This window comes from Manis pentadactyla, chromosome 13 (assembly GCF_030020395.1).
Source record: "Manis pentadactyla isolate mManPen7 chromosome 13, mManPen7.hap1, whole genome shotgun sequence".
Lineage (NCBI taxonomy): Eukaryota > Metazoa > Chordata > Mammalia > Pholidota > Manidae > Manis > Manis pentadactyla.
The window spans coordinates 101034096-101052470 of record NC_080031.1 but is presented as its reverse complement, the minus strand read 5'-3'; the positions used below and the strand labels follow the sequence as shown (position 1 = coordinate 101052470).

The 18375-nt window shown below is 33.1% G+C and overlaps 1 protein-coding gene across 4 annotated transcripts in view; it reads right to left on the bottom strand.

Annotated features, from left to right (window-relative positions):
• The window catches only part of ANKHD1 (ankyrin repeat and KH domain containing 1), a 120797-nt gene that overhangs the window by 90222 nt on the left and 12200 nt on the right, over nt 1-18375 (bottom strand). For all 4 annotated transcript variants that reach the window (XM_036896389.2, XM_036896407.2, XM_036896397.2 and 1 more), the window contains exons 2-5: nt 6454-6607; nt 2192-2348; nt 1055-1202; nt 221-368 (exon numbers count right to left, since the gene is read on the bottom strand). In XM_036896389.2, coding sequence (XP_036752284.2) covers nt 221-368; nt 1055-1202; nt 2192-2348; nt 6454-6607 — 607 coding nt within the window. The remainder of the gene's footprint in view (nt 1-220; nt 369-1054; nt 1203-2191; nt 2349-6453; nt 6608-18375) is intronic.

Genomic DNA, 18375 nt, shown 5'->3' with positions numbered 1-18375 from the left:
TCAACCACACAAAATTTAAGTATGCTTTAAAGACTTTTGAAGTTATCAAAATAATCTGTATTTTACTCAGAGATTCTAAACAAAGGCTTAAGACTTTTCTGTTGGTTTACAACTGGCTTTCCCTAGTAATCAAATTTTTATCTTGCAGGTCATATTTGACTTAATTTCATCAATTTATTTTCAACAAATTAACACATCATTCACATGATTTTCTACAAACCTGTTGCAGACTGGGAGTTGACATCTGCATCATGAAGAAGTAGTAATTTCACAATATCTAAATAACCTCCACTGGATGCTGCCATTAGGGGAGTTATGTCTCCTTTATTCCCGCGGTCTTCAACATTAGCATGCATAGCAAGCAGTACCTTTAAAACACACATACAGAAAAATGGTCAATTCTCACTATTAATAGTATTTCTAGAGAATATACTGAATCTGGGAAGATATTCTTTTACAGGGGTGTGAGGAAAAATAAAAAATAGCAATCTCTTAGAAAAATATGCCAGTGTTCACTCCTCAAAATACCAAGATATAATATTTTATAATATTATTACATATTAATTAATTTTCATGTTAATCTTTAAATAGGTAATCACACTAGCCAGCCTATTATAAAATATAACTGTTCTAGTTAAATAATTTGTGCTTAGTATTATGTAGCAAAAGAGCAGTAGAACTATACTCCCAAGACATAAACTAACTGGTAAACACATGGTTATTTCTCAATATTGTTCTAACAGAAGGAAAAATTCTAAAGAATTGTGGTCAATATGGGTGAAGTAAAAATCAATCACTACTTTCCACTATAGCTATATATTATTTTCTAAAGACAAGTTAAAAAAATTATTATTTGTATGTGTTTCTTATTCAGTAAGACTAGTTTTGAGCAACTGGCAGAAAGATGGACCATAGGTCCATTTTCTTAACAGTTTCTATTTTACCTACTGCCAAAAAGACCTTTGCCTCTAATTGTAATTTCTTTTATTAGTGATAAAAACAAAGTATCAAAACGCTTCCACACTTTTAACCACTAAGGATTATTTCTGCTTACTTGTGCTAATTCATAATACCCTGCTGAACAAGCCAAACACAGCAGACTTTCTCCTTCTTCTGTATGTTCATTTACACTTCTGCCTTCATCAAGCAACTTACGAACAGCATTCACATCCCCATCTGAACAAGCTTCTGCAAGACTACGACTGGAAACAAAATTAAAACAATTAACCAACACAAAGATCAGAGCCCTTTAAAGATAAATAAGTTAGTCCATACACAGAAAAATGCTGATTTAGTAAGAAAAAAATTGTATGAACATTTTGTTTGCTAAGCATATTGTTTGCAATACTAATTATTCATGTGTGTCAACCAAGCCAGAAAAGCAGTAACTACATATGAAAATAGCTGTTGCTTTTTTCTTTCAAAATGTTCTAACATCTTGTTGTATTACATTTTAAATAAAGTTTTTTAAGGCATTAGATCCACAAGTTTTTAAACTTTATTCATATAATGATTCTCAAAGACATTTGGGATATAATCTTATGGCTAAAATTTTTATTTGATAACAGTAGAAGGTGAAAATCTAAATAAAGATTTTACTGTAGAATAATTAATGAAATTGGTAAATCTCAAACTTTAGTGCACATCTACAAATCGCTCATGTTTCTTGTTGAAATGTGGATTCTGATTCAGCAGATCTGAGTTAGGGTCTGAAATTCTGCATTTCTAATAAGCTCTGAGGTGATCATGATGCTGCTACAGTCCATGGCATATTTGAAGAGCAAGCACTGACTACCACACTAGCAACCCATTTCGTTTCTTATTCCTCAAGCAGTCTTTACTTGAGTAGTAAACCTTATTCTAAAGGTTTACTACTATAACCTTTAGAATAAGTAACTTCTTTAGCAATGGAAAGGTCGTACTCAGTTTTGAGTTCTCACAGACTCTTGTATAGTACATTCCACAAAGCCCAATGAATAGGAGTGGAATGCAAAAATAAAAATACAATATCCATTTTTATATCCATATTATATATTTATACATCCACTTAAAATGTAATATCCATTCTAATATCCATTTGGCCAAAGCTTATAATCCCCCCTAAAAGACATTATTTAACCAAAATTTGCTACTGCCCTCAACTCAACTCAGGAAAATGTCTAATACCCAGCAGAATTCTTTAAACACATACGTGTCAACTTGTCCTGCACTGTGGCTGTTTTCTGCTCTCATCCGTGTCAGTGCAGCAGCAGCTTCATCCAGTGCACAACTTACTGAGGATGTCAGTCTCCGGAGTACCTCAGGATCTGCAAAAGCTTTACCATCGGCAGTTGACAATTTGCCAATTCCTTCAGAGTGCATCAATCAATCAGGTAGTGCAGGGGAAGAAAAAGATAGAAGTACAAGTTATAATTAATTTCTAAACACTGTTATTTAGGGCAAAAAAGGCATAGTCTCCATAGATAACACTGCCAATCAGAATGTAAGGCTGATAGTTTCAACTTTATCACTAATGTCAAAAAGCCATCACATATCACCTGTGTTTTAGTCTTTCCAATTTTACAATGTACATAATATTAATTTGTCCTCTACCTAACTCCAAATTTAACTTAATATGATGTTCACTGAAGACAATGAGTGAAAGTTCTTTCAAAGTATGTAGTCATACCATAAGATCTCTAGGATAGGATCAAATTTGTATGAATTATTTTCAGTAGTAATGAAGGAGATTACAACAAATAATCCAACAGTTTCTTCCTTTGGTAGAATAGCCACCTGAAACAATCTTTAGGGCAATGCTGTAAATTAAAGTAAGTTCATTCTTATATTTAGTATTTTATTATGTGCTTATGACATGCCTGACCCTAGGGAGACAAAAGGAAAAAGGCATAGTTCGTCCTTACAGAACTCACAGGCTAGTAGGGCTATCAGATGTCTAAGTTGCCAAAAAAGTCTTTCTACATTTCTGAGTGATCAGTGATCACTATTAAGAGAAAATTTCATTGATACTACTACTGCCTGGTTACTGATAAAAATGAGAGAAAAATAATCAATAAAATTTTGGAGAACAACAAAAAGGAATGGAAAACTTGCCCAATAAGATATAAAATGTATTATGATGCTATGCAAACTAGCAGTATGATACTTGCACAGAAAGAAGATAATTATACCAAGGATATAAAATACAATCCAAAAAAAAAAGACCTTAGAAAAAGATTCACTTATGAATTCAGTATATGATAAAGGTGACATTTCAACTCAATGGAGACAGGAGGGCTTATTTCATAAACAGTGTTCAGAAACTGGCTACCATTTGAAAATTAAGTAAGATCACTAATTCACACCATTCATAAAAATTAATGCCAGGCAGATTTACAATCTAAATGTAAAAAATAGAACATGAAAAGTACTATTATACTATGTAGTATTTTCTAATGCTATATAGTATAGCATAGGGGAGGCTTTTCTAAGCATGAGACGAAATCCCAAAAGCCATGAAATAAAAGATTAGTAAATTTGATATTAAACATTTTTAATTTAAGTAAAATTTTCTATACAATTAAACAAAATATAAAGTTAAGGCAAAATAAAAACCAGAAAAATCAACACCCAATGGATTTATATCATCATTTATAAAGAGCTACCTACCACACAACTTACTGATAATATTAAATGAATACCAACTAGAGTGAGAGGCCCTTTCAAAGACTGCTGATAGGAATGCATACTGGTATAAAACTGGGGGAGCAATTTGACAACAGTTAGCAAAATTTTAAATGTAAATATCCTTTGACCCAGTGATACCAATCTAGGAATTTGTTCTGTAAAGATACTTGCACAAGTAAGAAAAGTTATAGATATATATGAATATAAACTACAACATTGTGATATTGAGTAACTGGAAATAGCCTAAATATCTCTTGATAAGGAACTGGTAAAATAAATTATGGTGCATCCAAGCAACAGAATATTATCTTACCTTTAAAAGGAGAAAGATAAACATATCATATTATGAAGGATACTGACAATAAAGTAGGTGAAAAAAAGAAAGTTGTATTTTTTGTATAATATGATCCTACTTAATTTTTTTTAATTATGTATATTCAAACATAAACATGTATTTATAAAACCACAAAGGAAAAAGTCTGGAAGAATACAAAAACCTTGACAATGGGAAGGCCTTATTATCTACTTAATAATTTCATATCACTTTATCTATTTTATAATTTGTATTACATTTTAAATTTAGGAAAGAATTTTTTAAAATTCTTCAAATAGCCTCAGTTCTTAGTTTGAAGGATCTCAAAGAATCTTAAAGAAAAAATTAATTTTCAGTTAAGATAGTATCAAGAATTCTATCTTCCCTAAGAAGCTTAGTAATGTCTAACACAAAGTCTCAAAAGTTCTCTTAAATATTATAGGCTCAACACAATGTCCAAAAAGCACATCAAAATTCTGAAGCGTGAAAAGAAAATATGGATAAAACAATTGACTTGCATAGGTCTTAGTAAGGAGCACATCATTTTAAAATACATCTGACAACTTCTTTGGACACAGTATCACTTCCAACAATGTCTGAAGTTTTAAGTTGTCAAAATACACAAACTTTTAAAACTCTAGTTTTTGACACCACCTGAAAGACAGAAAGTCATTATTTCAAAGTTTATTTTCTAACAATAGGTATGAAAAGAAACAGCAATTCTAAGGTATCTTGTTGCTTATACCAACTTACAATGAATCAAAAGAGAAAAGGGGAAAGAAAAATGCTTAATGTACCAGAAAAGAGCAAGCCTTGAGTGAGAGTTATGAGGTATATAGAAAAAAGAGAAATTAACTAAAAACCCTTAATTAGGGTCATGCAGTAGTACTCACATAATGACTGAAGTGTCAATCTAAACCAGAGAGTAAATATGTACTACCACCAGTAAACAAAGCCTGGTCTGGGGAAGGAAAGGCAATTAGCAGAAAAGAAAAAACTTGGAGAAGAGAAATGCCTTTTTTCTACATTTCTCTCTGCTTTAAGCAAAACAAATATCTCTGCTTTAAGCAAAACAAATATAAGATTCCAAAGCACACGAAAAAAATTAGAGGGTAGCCACGGCAATCCCATTCCAGGTATCTTATACAGTGCATCTGTAAATCACGACTAAGAGACTCACAAGAAATCCAGCCTAGAATGGAGAGACACTCAATGTAATTGCTAATGTGATAAATTACTAGTCCTGCCCTAAATTAAACAGTCTTCTGCTGGATACCTAAATATTTTGTTCAATCCAATTATAAGTTTCTATAAGTTCCAAAAAGAAACTAGATAAAATAAAGTTAATCTGCTACACTTGTACCTGTGCTTTTCCCTAACAGGACAAAGTTAAAAGAATAACCAGATGATATCAAGTAAACATATTCTTAACATAATAGCTTTGTCTTTCCAAGAATAACATAAAAATACTCTATTTATTTAGCTCTTATTTTTCCCCTAGTTATTATTTGGTCAAATGCAACATTGTTTTTCTCCCTTCAGTATGAAATGTGCTAAAAGTCTACTGTGATTTTTCTGAATATCTATCTTTAGTACTGTGCTTATTAAAGTACTCAGAAACTGAATGAAAATTTCTACACTTGAAAAAAAAATTTTATTCTTAATTTTCTCTATTTACTAATATGAATTAGGGTATATATATGGCACTCTAACAAGTTCCTAGGCACTAATTCAAAAAATAACCTGTAAATTCTTCTAGATTAAATTCTTATGCATATGCAATGTGTACATATATTTACCTTAAATAAATAAAAGTGTCATACAAAGTGAACATATCTCAAAAGCAATATAAAAAGCTTACAAAAAGTTAACTTCCTAAAACAATTTTAGAAGATAAAAGGTTTTCATTACAGTGTAATGGAAACTTTGTATAGCACATGAGCAGGTTGTACTACATAAAACAGTTATAAGTATGTATTATTTTGAGAAAGCATATTTATCAGATTTTTCTTTTCTGCTACTTCAGAACAAGAAGTTTACATAGCTTGGTATATTCTGGTCCAATTTCATGTTCAGTTTTTATTTAAATGTCTTCTAAGTAAAAAACAGCGTAGGCTCATAGGCCACAGTGAATAAGTAATCACATGCAGAGTCCCCTAAATCAGTTTAAAGATTCACAATTCGATAACTAAATTTATCCCTCACATTTATACTGTAATTGGTAATAGGTTAAGTTTTCCTTGATAATTAGCTGATACCTAAGACTTAAAAATGGTGTTGAGCCCAGAAATCACTCACTGAAAACTTTCAACTAAGAATTTTGAAAATATAAACTATTTCCCTTAGGAAATAAAAATTATTATAAATTTTACAGATTTCAAATTTTATATAATGTTATATAATTTGGGGGGTAATCTTGTTTGTGTAGAGACCTAGACTTTTAAAGAGATGAAAAAGAGAAAACAACAAAGTACCTGCTGCTTCTAGCAATGCTTCCAGTCGTGCTTGTGTCTCTGGATCCACAGTGCGTAAATCTGCTCCTTCTGCAGTACTTGATAAGAATATCTCTGATGTTGTTTTAAGCACTGGGTTATCCAGATCTTCTTGGTCCAAAATAAATGATTCAACCTGTTTATGAATTAAAGATGCATGAAACTGATCTCAATATTGTTAAAATAACCGCAATTTAAGGTAATATAATTTCTCATTTGAAAATTAAATATAACGAGATAAATTATCATAGAAATATGGGGCAATGGGAAGGGACTTTGAGAGAGCCTTGTGATTATAGGCTTATCTTCAGATAAGACTAGAGGTACAACCCAGACACACCAGACTCAAGTTTCCTGGAAAGCACTGTGCCTAGCACCGAGCCTGAAAACCAGCATTTTTTAAATGAAACAAGTACATGAATATAGCCCCTAGGAAGACGTAGAGGACTACACAGCAAATAGACTCGATACCATAGACAGGTCACTAAGGCACAATTTTTCCTCTCTTCTACTTATTCAATTTGGACTTAAAGTAAGATTTAATCCACTTCCAAATACCTGGAGTCCTACAGAAAGGGCTCCATGAGGTTAGGACCATACCTGTTTGTTCATTGCCCTATCCTCTGCACCTAAGAATACCTCATACACAGTAGGTATTCAATACATATTTGTTGAAACGAATGAACGGTATAAGCAAAAAACATATAAAAAATAAACATGTAACCCTCTAATTTCAAATCAAGTTAATTCTAAATGAGCTTAAAACAAATAAAATATGCACAACTTTTCTGGGAAGCATTTTGGAAATATGTACCAAATGCTTTTAAAAGCTCATTATCTTTGGGTAGTTCCATCTTAAAGAATTTATCCTTAAAAAATTATCTGAAAGACAAAATTGTGCAAGGATTTTCACTGCAGCATTAATTAAAATCCCAAAAATGAGGGGGAAAAAACTACAATGGGAAATTTGCTTAATACATTTTGTACATTCACAGGATGGACTACTATTGCAGTCATTAAAAACGTTTTTGAACCATATTTATGGCATGAGGAAACATTAATAAAATGAAGTGAAAACTACAAGATTCTAAACCGTATGATCTTTATTTTGTTAAAAATATATTGCGTAAATATAACATGTCAGTACTTACATATAAAATGAGTACATATTTATATAACTATATATCTATATGTAAGGATGTATAACCAGGAAAGTTAAGATATTTGAAGAGAGAAAAACAGGAACAGAAAGGTTAAGTACTTCTCCAAGGTCACACAGCTAATAAATGGCAAAGCCAGGTTTCAAACACAGACTATACAGCTACAGAGGCTGTGCTCATAACCACATGTTTTCATATGTTTACAAATAAAATTTGTTTATACTTCACAAATTTATAAACAAAGGACCACAGTATTTGGACTACATTATTTGGCATAGTTGGCTAGTTTGTCATCAGTTTTCAAAATGGATACCAAATAAAGATGTCCTAATAAAGACAGTAAAGATAAAATGATTTGGGTAATTTTATTATCTAATGACATACAATAATTTTGCAAAATAAATCTTTAACTTCACATCTAATAACATTGAGCCATGTACTATGCTGCAACATAGGATCTTTAATATGTAATTACAGACAAAGATGCCATTCTAGATCCATGTCAATAGGTAAAATGTAGCCTACCAGTTATCAAATGATATTGAAAAATAACTGCTTATACAACAAAAAGCTTGTTGCAAGACAAAAAAATTATTAGGTACTTGCAGATATATACACCTGCCAGTTGTAAGGATAGATAAAACTATCAGTCCAAATTATGGAATTTTTCACTAAAGATGGTATTTAGAAGTTAACATTTCTATTTTATAAAAAGGATTGATCTGATGTGGTACTACACATAGTATGGAAACAAATACAAATTTCATGTATATGTAACACTTAAAAAATCCAAGTTAAGAATTTCCAATTCTCTCCCATTCATTTCTCCAATATTTACTGAAGCCCTATTTTATACAAAGCACTGTAACAGGATAAAAATGTGGTAGAAGAGTAAGTGATATAATAATGGATTAGTGTCTAACTCCATGCACAAAAGTAAACTCGAAATGGATCAAAGACCTGAATGTAAGTCATGAAACCATAAAACTCTTAGAAGAAAACCTAGGCAAAAATCTTTTGAATATAAACATGAGTAACTTTTTCCTGAATGCTTGCTTCTCCTTGAGAAAGGGAAACAAAAGCAAAAATGAACAAATGGGACTACATCAAGCTAAAAATCTTCTGTACAGCAAAGGACACCATCAGTAGAACAAAAAGACATCCTACAGTATGGGAGAATATATTTGTAAACGACTATCTGACAAGGGATTAACACCCAAAATATATAAAGAACTCACACACCTCAACACCCAGAAAGCATAACACCCTATTAATAAAATGGATGGAGGATATGAACAAACAGTTCTCCAAAAGAGAAATTCAGTTGCCCAACAGGTACATGAAAAGATGCTCAACATTGCCAATTATCAGGGAAATGCAAATTAAAATCACAATGAGACATCACCTCACACCAATTAGGATGGCCAACATCGAAAAAACTAGGAACAACAAATGCTGGTGAGGATGCCAAGAAAAGGGAACCCTCCCACTCTGTTGGTGGGAATGTAAATTAGTTCAACCATTGTGGAAAGCAATATGGAGGTTCCTCAAAAAACTAAAAATAGAAATACCATTTGACCCGGGAATTCCACTCCTAGGAATTTACCCAAAGAATACAAGTTCTCAGATTCAAAAAGACATATGCACCCCTATGTTTACTGCAGCACTATTTACAATAGCAAAGATACAGAAGCAACCTAAGTGTCCATCAGTAGATGAATGGATAAAGAAGAGGTGTTACATATACACAATGGAATACTATTCAGCCATAAGAAGAAAACAACTACTACCATCTACGACAACATGGATGGAGCGATGGGGTATTATGTTCAGTGAAATAAGTCAGGCAGAGAAAGACAAATACCAAATGATTTCCCTCATTTGTGGAGTATAACAACGAAGCAAAACTGAAGGAACAAAACAGCAGCAGACTCACAAACTCCAAGAAGGGACTAGCAGTTACCAAAGGAGAGGGGTAGGGAAGGGTGGGTGGGGAGGGAGGGAGAAGGGGATTGAGGGGTATTATGATTAGTACACATATTATTGGGGGGATCATGGGGAAGACCGGGTAGCACAGAGAAGACAAGTATTGACTCTGGCATCTTACTACACTGATGGACAGTAACTGCAATGGGGTAGGTGGGGGACTCGGTAATATGGGTGAATGTAGTAACCACATTGTTTTTCACGTGAAACCTTCATAGTAGTCTATACCACTGATATCTTAGTAAAAAAAAGAAACATACAAAAAAAAGTATGGTACTTAGAGTACAATTATGCTTTTAGGGTAGAAATAACAACAGGGGGTAGATTCAAATAAGACTATGTAAAAAGTGACAGATTGCTCATGGTCTTCCTGGTCACCACAACAGCAATCTCATCCTGAGTGAGAGTAATGTTTGTATCACACACACAAGATTGCACATTCTGAAATGCTTGGGAAGAATGAAGTTCAGAAGAAAAACACAAAAGAGATGTATCCCTTGCCTTCAGAGGACTCATAACCTGTTTACAATTTAGAAGACAATTTCTGAGTTTACTTCTCCTACATCTTAGAGTGCATGTAAATTCAAATTTCAATCACGCAACAAGACATAATGGAAAGAAAAACTGCACTGAAGAGCAGAATTAGGGTTCAAGTACCAGTTCCATCAGGCATTGTGTGTACACATGGCATATCACTCACTCTTTTTTTGACATTTCATGTTTTCCTCAAACAAAGACAATCCCGCCCTAACTACCTTATAGGGCTATTCAATTATGAAATAAAGCATTCTGAAAACAATAAACACTATAAAATGTAATTTTTGGAATATAATGTGTAATTACAACTCTTCTGCCCTGTCCTTCACCACAGTCTGTATCTTCTATGCTTTCTCAAACTGAAAGAAAAATACTCACTGATAATCCAGTGTGCTCCATTTTTAACAGCATTCACTTGAATTAATTTTTTCCCAGTTTTATTGAGATATAATTGAATTTAACATTGTATAAGTTTAACTGTATAACAATGATTTCAAATATGTATATATTACAAAGTGATTACCACAGTAAGTTTAATATCCATCACCTCACTTAACAATTTTTTTTTTGTGATCACTTAAATTTTCAAGTGTAGTTTCAGACATTTTGTATTTAAGATCTGACCACAAGATTAAAAATTTAAATATCCACAACATGTAAGAAAAGTCTTAAGTTGTCAGAATAAGTTATAGTTATACATAACTATATACATAAGTGATTTGAATATATTTGTGTCAATTAGAGGTACCAAAAAGCACTCAATTCTAATATATCATTTGTCCTACCCTCTCTTAAATTTTAAAAGCTTATCTCAATGTGGAATCAATTAAAAGACAAAATATCCAGTTATGTCTATTACTTTGGGAATATTTGGGGGATTATTTGTGGCAATTCATAATCAATAATTTATGATAACTGCTGAAACACATGTTCTTGCAATTCAGACTGCAATAGTATTACCTCAAAATTCATCTGGCTAGCCAAGATGCAAACTATAGCTACATGAAAATAATACTAGGCCAATTCTGTACTTACCATAGAAGGGTTGGTGATAAAGTATTTTTTAAAAAGTGTCTATGTAATGTGTAAGTTCAAAATAATGGCATGTCTTATAAAAGTAGTCTTTATCATACAATAAATATAAAAGCTTCATAGTTTCTTACATATAGCCAAAGGATCACAGACATTTCCTTACTGCCTAATCTCTTATAGGTAATCTCTTTTAAAATGCTAAAGGCAAATAACTTGTGTCTTCCTCCTCAAAAAGTCTTTTTTCCCCTCCCTTCTCAAAAAAAATGTGTTTTTCAGCTTCAACTAGAATTTTAACAAAGTTGTGGGGTGGTAAGTTAAGGGAAAGGGTAATGAGCACTTTGTCCCATTTTTTATCCTATTTGACATTTCAGAAATGAACCACTGGATGGCAACAGTTACTAGGGAGATTAACCACAGACCCAGCTATTATCACTGAAAAAGTTCAGTCACCCCGGCCAAATCTAGTTAGAAAAATCATTTATTAATCCAGCTATGATTTGGCCAAAACTCAATTCCACTAAAAAAGCTATTTCCATTAAGTGTAATTAGGCAGTGTTATAATTGAAACTTTCAGTAATATTAATGTTTTAAGTCTTAAACATAGTATGTTTAAGCCATAGACATAGCAAAATAATTAAATCTCACCTATGTATTTGTCAAAAATCAACTGTTACCTTCTCTAAGGCTGTATTTCTGGAAGTAGCAATTGTTAAATAACAGAGAATATAAGTTAGTAAAAAAGAACACTCTACCACAAAACATGTATGTTATATATTTTTGTTTACATATTCTCATGTGTCATATCATGTACCAAGTTAAGAACACCACCAAGCTCTCAAATGTAAGTTGAATGTACATTGTTTTATATAAAACACCTTTAAATAGACAAATGGATTATGAAAATTTCATTTTTAACATGTTAAATAAATTTATATTTTGAGTTAGGGGCTAAAGTATGAGTAGCCACAAAGTTATTTTCTGGTAACCTTTAAGAGTAATCATCATTCCCATGAATTCCAACTGGAGCTATGAGAAAGCTCAAGGGAAAGTAATAATTATTTTACACTCTCTCCTCACAAACATTATAAAATAAAGCTCCCTTAAGAAAATCATATTTGATCATTAAAAATGCGAACTAAAATGTACATTTAAAAATGTATTTGCTATTGCTCTTCTCTTTTATATAGTTTACATTTGAATAGACCAACATCTTACCTTCCCCTACCCGAAGTAAGCCATCTACTTTAAATTAGAATCAGCACTTAAACCAGTTTTAGAATGCAGGTGGCTTATTATTGATTTCTACTCGGTGCAGCAAAAAGAATGGGCCAGCACTCCAAGGGATAACTGCAGAAAGGACATAGCAACTTGTTTTACAGAAAACACAGTACTCACAAGTTTCTACAGTACCATTCACCACAAACATGCGTAAGATGCACTCAAAGGGAGAAAGTAATATCATTACAATTCAGAACCAAATAATGATCAATCTAGGAATGAGTTTTGCTAATACTGTAAGGCCCAATATAATCAGCAACATCTTAGCATATGGGAATAAAATGTCTGTATTCCTTAACGTAAAAACATTTCAAGTTTCTTTCTACAAGGAAAATTGCATTCCCAATTTCAGTACCACAATCCTCGTCTCAAAAAACATGAATGGTATCTTGGGATTATTGAAGTTGATTAGCTTCCCATAGCACAAGAAAAACCATCATGCTTTTCCTAATTCTAAGTTAAAGCTGGAGAAAATTTACTCCATTTTGCTCAACTACAAAAATTTCACCTCTAAACTACAGTTTTTAATACAGACTATTATTTTTTGAAGACTCTAGTTAAGGATGGGAGGAAGAAAGGTCTTTAAAAAATAATAGCTACCATTAATTAAATGCTTAAAAAAGAGGCTACCATAAATAATATGCCTCATATATATCAGCATTTTCCACATATTACTCCATTCAATTATCATAACTTCTTAGTCAGTAGATTAATTGATCTTCATTTTAAGTAAATGAAACTCAGAAGAGTTAAGTGACTTGCCCATGATCATATGACCATGCAGGGATCTGAAGTCATGTGCTTCAGATTCCAAAGCTCACATCCTTTTCACCACTCCAAACTGTATTAAGTGAATCCTCAAAACAGTGGCAGCATATTAACTAAAACAAATATCAGTGAAGAGAAGCAGAGAATCTGTATCGTAACATCACAATTTAACAATAGTAATGTCAGGAAAAAAACTTTTAAAATTAAATGTAACAGATTATAAGCCCACCGATTCCTCTCTGCCAGAGTTCTTAAAGAGACAGACAAATCATGCATTCATTTAGTAATTTCTGGCAGTTACATCTACATTAGTCCTGGCCAGCACACATACTATGAAATTGTGCCACAACAGGTTTTTTTAAAAAAAAAAAGACTGCTTACCTACTCAATGGAAAAATCACAAGGAATGAAGTATCTGGCAATTAAGGCCAAGGAAATGTTAATGTTGAAAGAAGAAACATTACTCTGTATTTTCCCTATCATAATAAATGGGTAAGGTTGAGGTTAGAAGTACTTGATTTTATTAAGTTAAAAAGAGCCTCAAGGACTCTCAGAATACGAGCCCCATCACTCACAGCATGATCGTACCTAACTTGTTTTACCTCTCATAGCCACATTTTCCTCAGCTATAAAATAAGGATAGCAGTAACTATTTCACAGCGTTATTGATGATTAAGTAAAATACTACATCCAAAATTGCACAATAATGCTTTAATACATGGTAATTGCTCAATAATTATTAGTTATTACTACTAATTTTACCACTACTACTATTAAGGTTAGTTTGCCTAATACTTTGTTTTCCTACATTCTTACTCTCTATGAATACAAATATGCCTCATATGTATCAACTTGTCTTAAGCAAGTAACCTGAGCATATTAAGCACTACAGATGCCTCCATTCAACATTTATTAAGCACCTACTATATGCCAGACATTCTACTATATACTGGGAACACAAAAATAAATAAAACATGATCCCTGCTCATTAAGACAGTTAAATAAATACCATAAAGTATTACAGATGCTGTAACAGACAGCTACACACAGACAACATGGGACCACAGGGGAAGGAATGGTCAATTCCAATTGGGGTAATAATGAAGGAAATCAGTTAGGGATGACGACTCTGTAACAAGGTACCCAACAGGACAGGGAAGAAGGACATTCATGAAAGTAACAGTGTAGAGTAGTTGTTGCAAACACGGGCTTCAGAATCCAGGATACCTGGATTTGGCTAAATCATTACTAGATGTACAACTTTGCGCATATTACATAACGTCGCTAAGCATCAATTTCCTCATCTGTAAACTGGAATGATATCACTTTCTTCATAGAGCAATTGTAAAATTTATCTGAAAATATACAGGTAAACATTTAGCCTAATGGATAATAATAAGCACTCAGCATATAGCAGCTATTATTATGATTTTATAAGCCAAGCAGTAGAAGTAAATTATACCAGGGCATTTAATAGTTTGCTATGTTCAGAGAAGTGCAGCAATTTGGTATGGGTAGAATATAAAAAGCAAATAAAGTAGGGTACAGCAAAGACAGGGTTAGAAAAATAGAAGCCAAATCCTAAATAACCTTGTATGTTATATTAAGGAATTTGACTTCTCCCTTATTAAACTAAGAATGGGAAGGCTTTTTGCCAAAGGAGTGACATGACTGAACCAGCATAAGAGAATTTACTCTGATAGCAGGGTATCAGATGAATTAGGAAAGAGAAATAATTAGAAAAGTATAATCTTGGAGGTAGACAAGTCAGGGATCACTGCAATAAGTGCAGATAAAAGATGATGGTTTGATTTGCAGCAGAAGAAGTGAACAGAGAAGGTGACAAATAAACAAGATATTAAGAAAGAACCCAGAAGACTGAGTGCCTGCTTAGATGTGTGTGGTCACAAGAAACAGCAGACATGAGCTCCGAGGTTTCTGGCTACAGTGACTAGCTTTAGGGAAATGCAGTTTACAAAGGTGGGGGAGAAAAAAGATGGGGTGGAGGAGGGAATAATGAGTTCACTTTTAGAAAGCCTGAGATGTTTATGGAACATACATGCAGTAGGCAGTTGGAAAGCCTCTTAGCAGACTGCTAAAAGAAGTGAGAGAAGGAAGCCTCATGGATATCTAAGAGAATGCTCCTGAGAGAGTGAACAGCAAATGCCAAGGGCCCTGAAGCAGGGCATGCTTGGGAAGTCTACAGAACATAATGAAGCAGTTGTGGTTTTGCTCAAATATGAGCACAAGACAATCTTACACTAATGGACTGCGTATCCTTTCATTAAATCAATGCCCCCTTTAAACCTGCCCCTGAACGCTCATTCAACTCCTAAAGTCAAGGAGCACCAAATATCAGCCTTTATAGTGATCATCCAACTAATACAGAGCAATGATCCATACACTGAGTTTAGGATCTTGAACCCTCAAAAGACCATAAGAAAACTAAATGAGGTAATGCAATTGATACACAATGCCTAGAAAAACATTCAAATATAATTTGTTAATATGTGAAAGTTGTTTAGAAGGGTAAATATAATTTGAATAAATAATTTACCTTGTTTTTGTGTTCCCTAAAATGTCCATGTTTCTGAAAAGCCTGATGTCTTTAAAGGCAGGGACCACATTTTTTCATCTTCGTAATTTAAAAGCCTAGCACAAAGCTTAACAAATAGCAGGATCTAGACAAATGACTGCAGAATAAATAAATCCAGTCTAAAATACCAATCATAATTCTTAAACAGATTGCCAAGGACTCTAATCACTGACAGACATAATTTTACTATGCAAGATATGAGTTCATGCAGAAGCCCCACCCCAAACAAAACTCTGATTTTCTCCTGTAGGGAATGAATGATTGACTATAACATTAGCAACAAGGAGATAATGAACAATGGTAAGTACCTTTGATACTGTATTATCATATTATTGTAAATTTTGTTGTGGGAAGGATAACAGACCAAATCCATGCATCTGACTTAAGTATAACCTTAAATAATGGTCTCTTCAAACTAAAAGAAAATGCTTTGTTAACCTGTCAGTCAAGGCCTAAAGTAAAACAGGTACTAAAATATAGTTGAGACTCTCAAGTGTTCATAGAGTCAAAGTAACTAGTCATTTAATATAACTGGGACCATTTGAGCAGTGACATCAAGATTTGTTTTGGCAATTAATCACACAGGTGATAACACTGGCTTGGGTGTCAAGCAAACTGTATGTTACTTAAATACTGAATTCACAGCTCTTAAGCAGCTGTTAGAAGATACCAGATGCAAAAATTCTGCTCTGTTTTAATATTTCATACCTCTTATCCATTTCTTTTACTATCCCAGGAAAAGAAATTCTGTCCATATCCTTCCTGCAGACCATAGTCCACATCAGATACACTCAGACTACAACTGCCCAAAATAACCATCTCCTGCCTCTTCAGTATTATCTCCTCTTAAGCATATATCCAGGCTTTGTAAGGGAAAGGATACATGAAGACAAACACTAATACTATGACAACTTGCTCTTCTGATGGCCTGGTGAAAACAAGTCTAAATCACATGAGCTCTACCCCCCTGCATCCATAAGGAAGAGGAGCAGAAATTTTAAGAGCTGGAGTATTACAAAATGGGGGGACAGAGGTATGTGTGAATACAAATTCTGCAGCTTATTAAATATGCCCTATTAAGTCTCTTTGAAGACCAGATAAAGAGAACAAGAACATCTCCAATAACCCAAAATAGTCTAAAACAATCTTGAAGAAGAAAAAAGTTGGAGTTACACTTCCCAATTTCAAAACACTGCCAAGAGGTATAGTAATTGAGATACTATGTAACTGGCATAGGAAGACATATAGATCAATGGAATAGAACAGAAACAAACCTTCACATTTATAGTCAACTGATTTTTGACAACCGTGTCAAGGCAAGTCAGTAGAGAAAGTCTTTTCAAGTGTTAGAACAATTGGATATCCACATTCTAAAGAATGAGACTGAACCTCTACCTTACACCTTACATAAAAATTACTCAAAATGTTAAGAGCTAAAACTGTAGAGTTCTCAGAACAAAGTAAGCATAAATCTTCATGATCTTGGATCATGGTTTCTTAGACATCACACCAAAAGCCAAAGCAATTAAAAAAAAAAGATAAATACAAAAATTGAGCCTCACCAAAACTAAAAAAACTTAATGACACAATCAAGAAAGTGAAAAAACAACTTACAGAATGGGAGAAAATATTTGCAAATCATGTATCTGATAAGGGACTAGCATCCAGAAAATGTAATTTTTTCTCTAAAAAAGCACTTACAAAAGTCACAAAACCATAAAACTCCTAGAAGAAAACATAGGTAAAAATCTCTGGAATATAAACATGAGCAACTTTTTCTTGAACACACCTCCTTGGGCAAGGTAAACAAGATAAAAAATGAACAAATGGGACTACATCAAATTAAAAAGCTTCTGTAAAGCAAAGGACACCATCAGCAGAACCAAAAGGTACCCTACAGTATGAGAGAATATATTCGTAAACGATTAATCCGATAAGGGATTAACATCCAAAATTAATATAAAGAACTCAAACACCTCAACACCCAAAAAGCAAATAACCCAATTAAAAAATGGGCAGATGATCTGAACATACTCTTCTCTAAAGAAGAAATACAGTTGGTCAACTGGCACATGAAAAAAGATGCTCCACGTTGCTAATCATCAGGGAAATGAAAATTAAAACCACAAGGAGATACCACCTCACACCAATTAGGATGGCCAATATCCAAAAGACAAGAAACAAATGCTGCCAAGGATGTGAAGAAAAGGAAAACCCTTCTACACTGTTGGTGGGAGTGTAAATTTGTTCAACCACTGTGGAAAGCAATATGGAGGTTCCTCAAAAAACTAAAAATAGAAATACCATTTGACCCAGTAATTCTACTCCTAGGAATTTACCTGAAAAATACAAGATCCCAGATTTGAAAAGACATATGCACTCTCTATGTTTATATGCACTATAATCAACAGCTATAGATGGATAAAGAAGGTGTGGTTCATATATTAATCAGCCAGAGAAAAGAAATACTGCCATTTGCAACAACGTGGATGGAGCTACAGGGTATTAATGCTCAGTGAAATAAGCCAGGTGGAGAAAGACAAATAC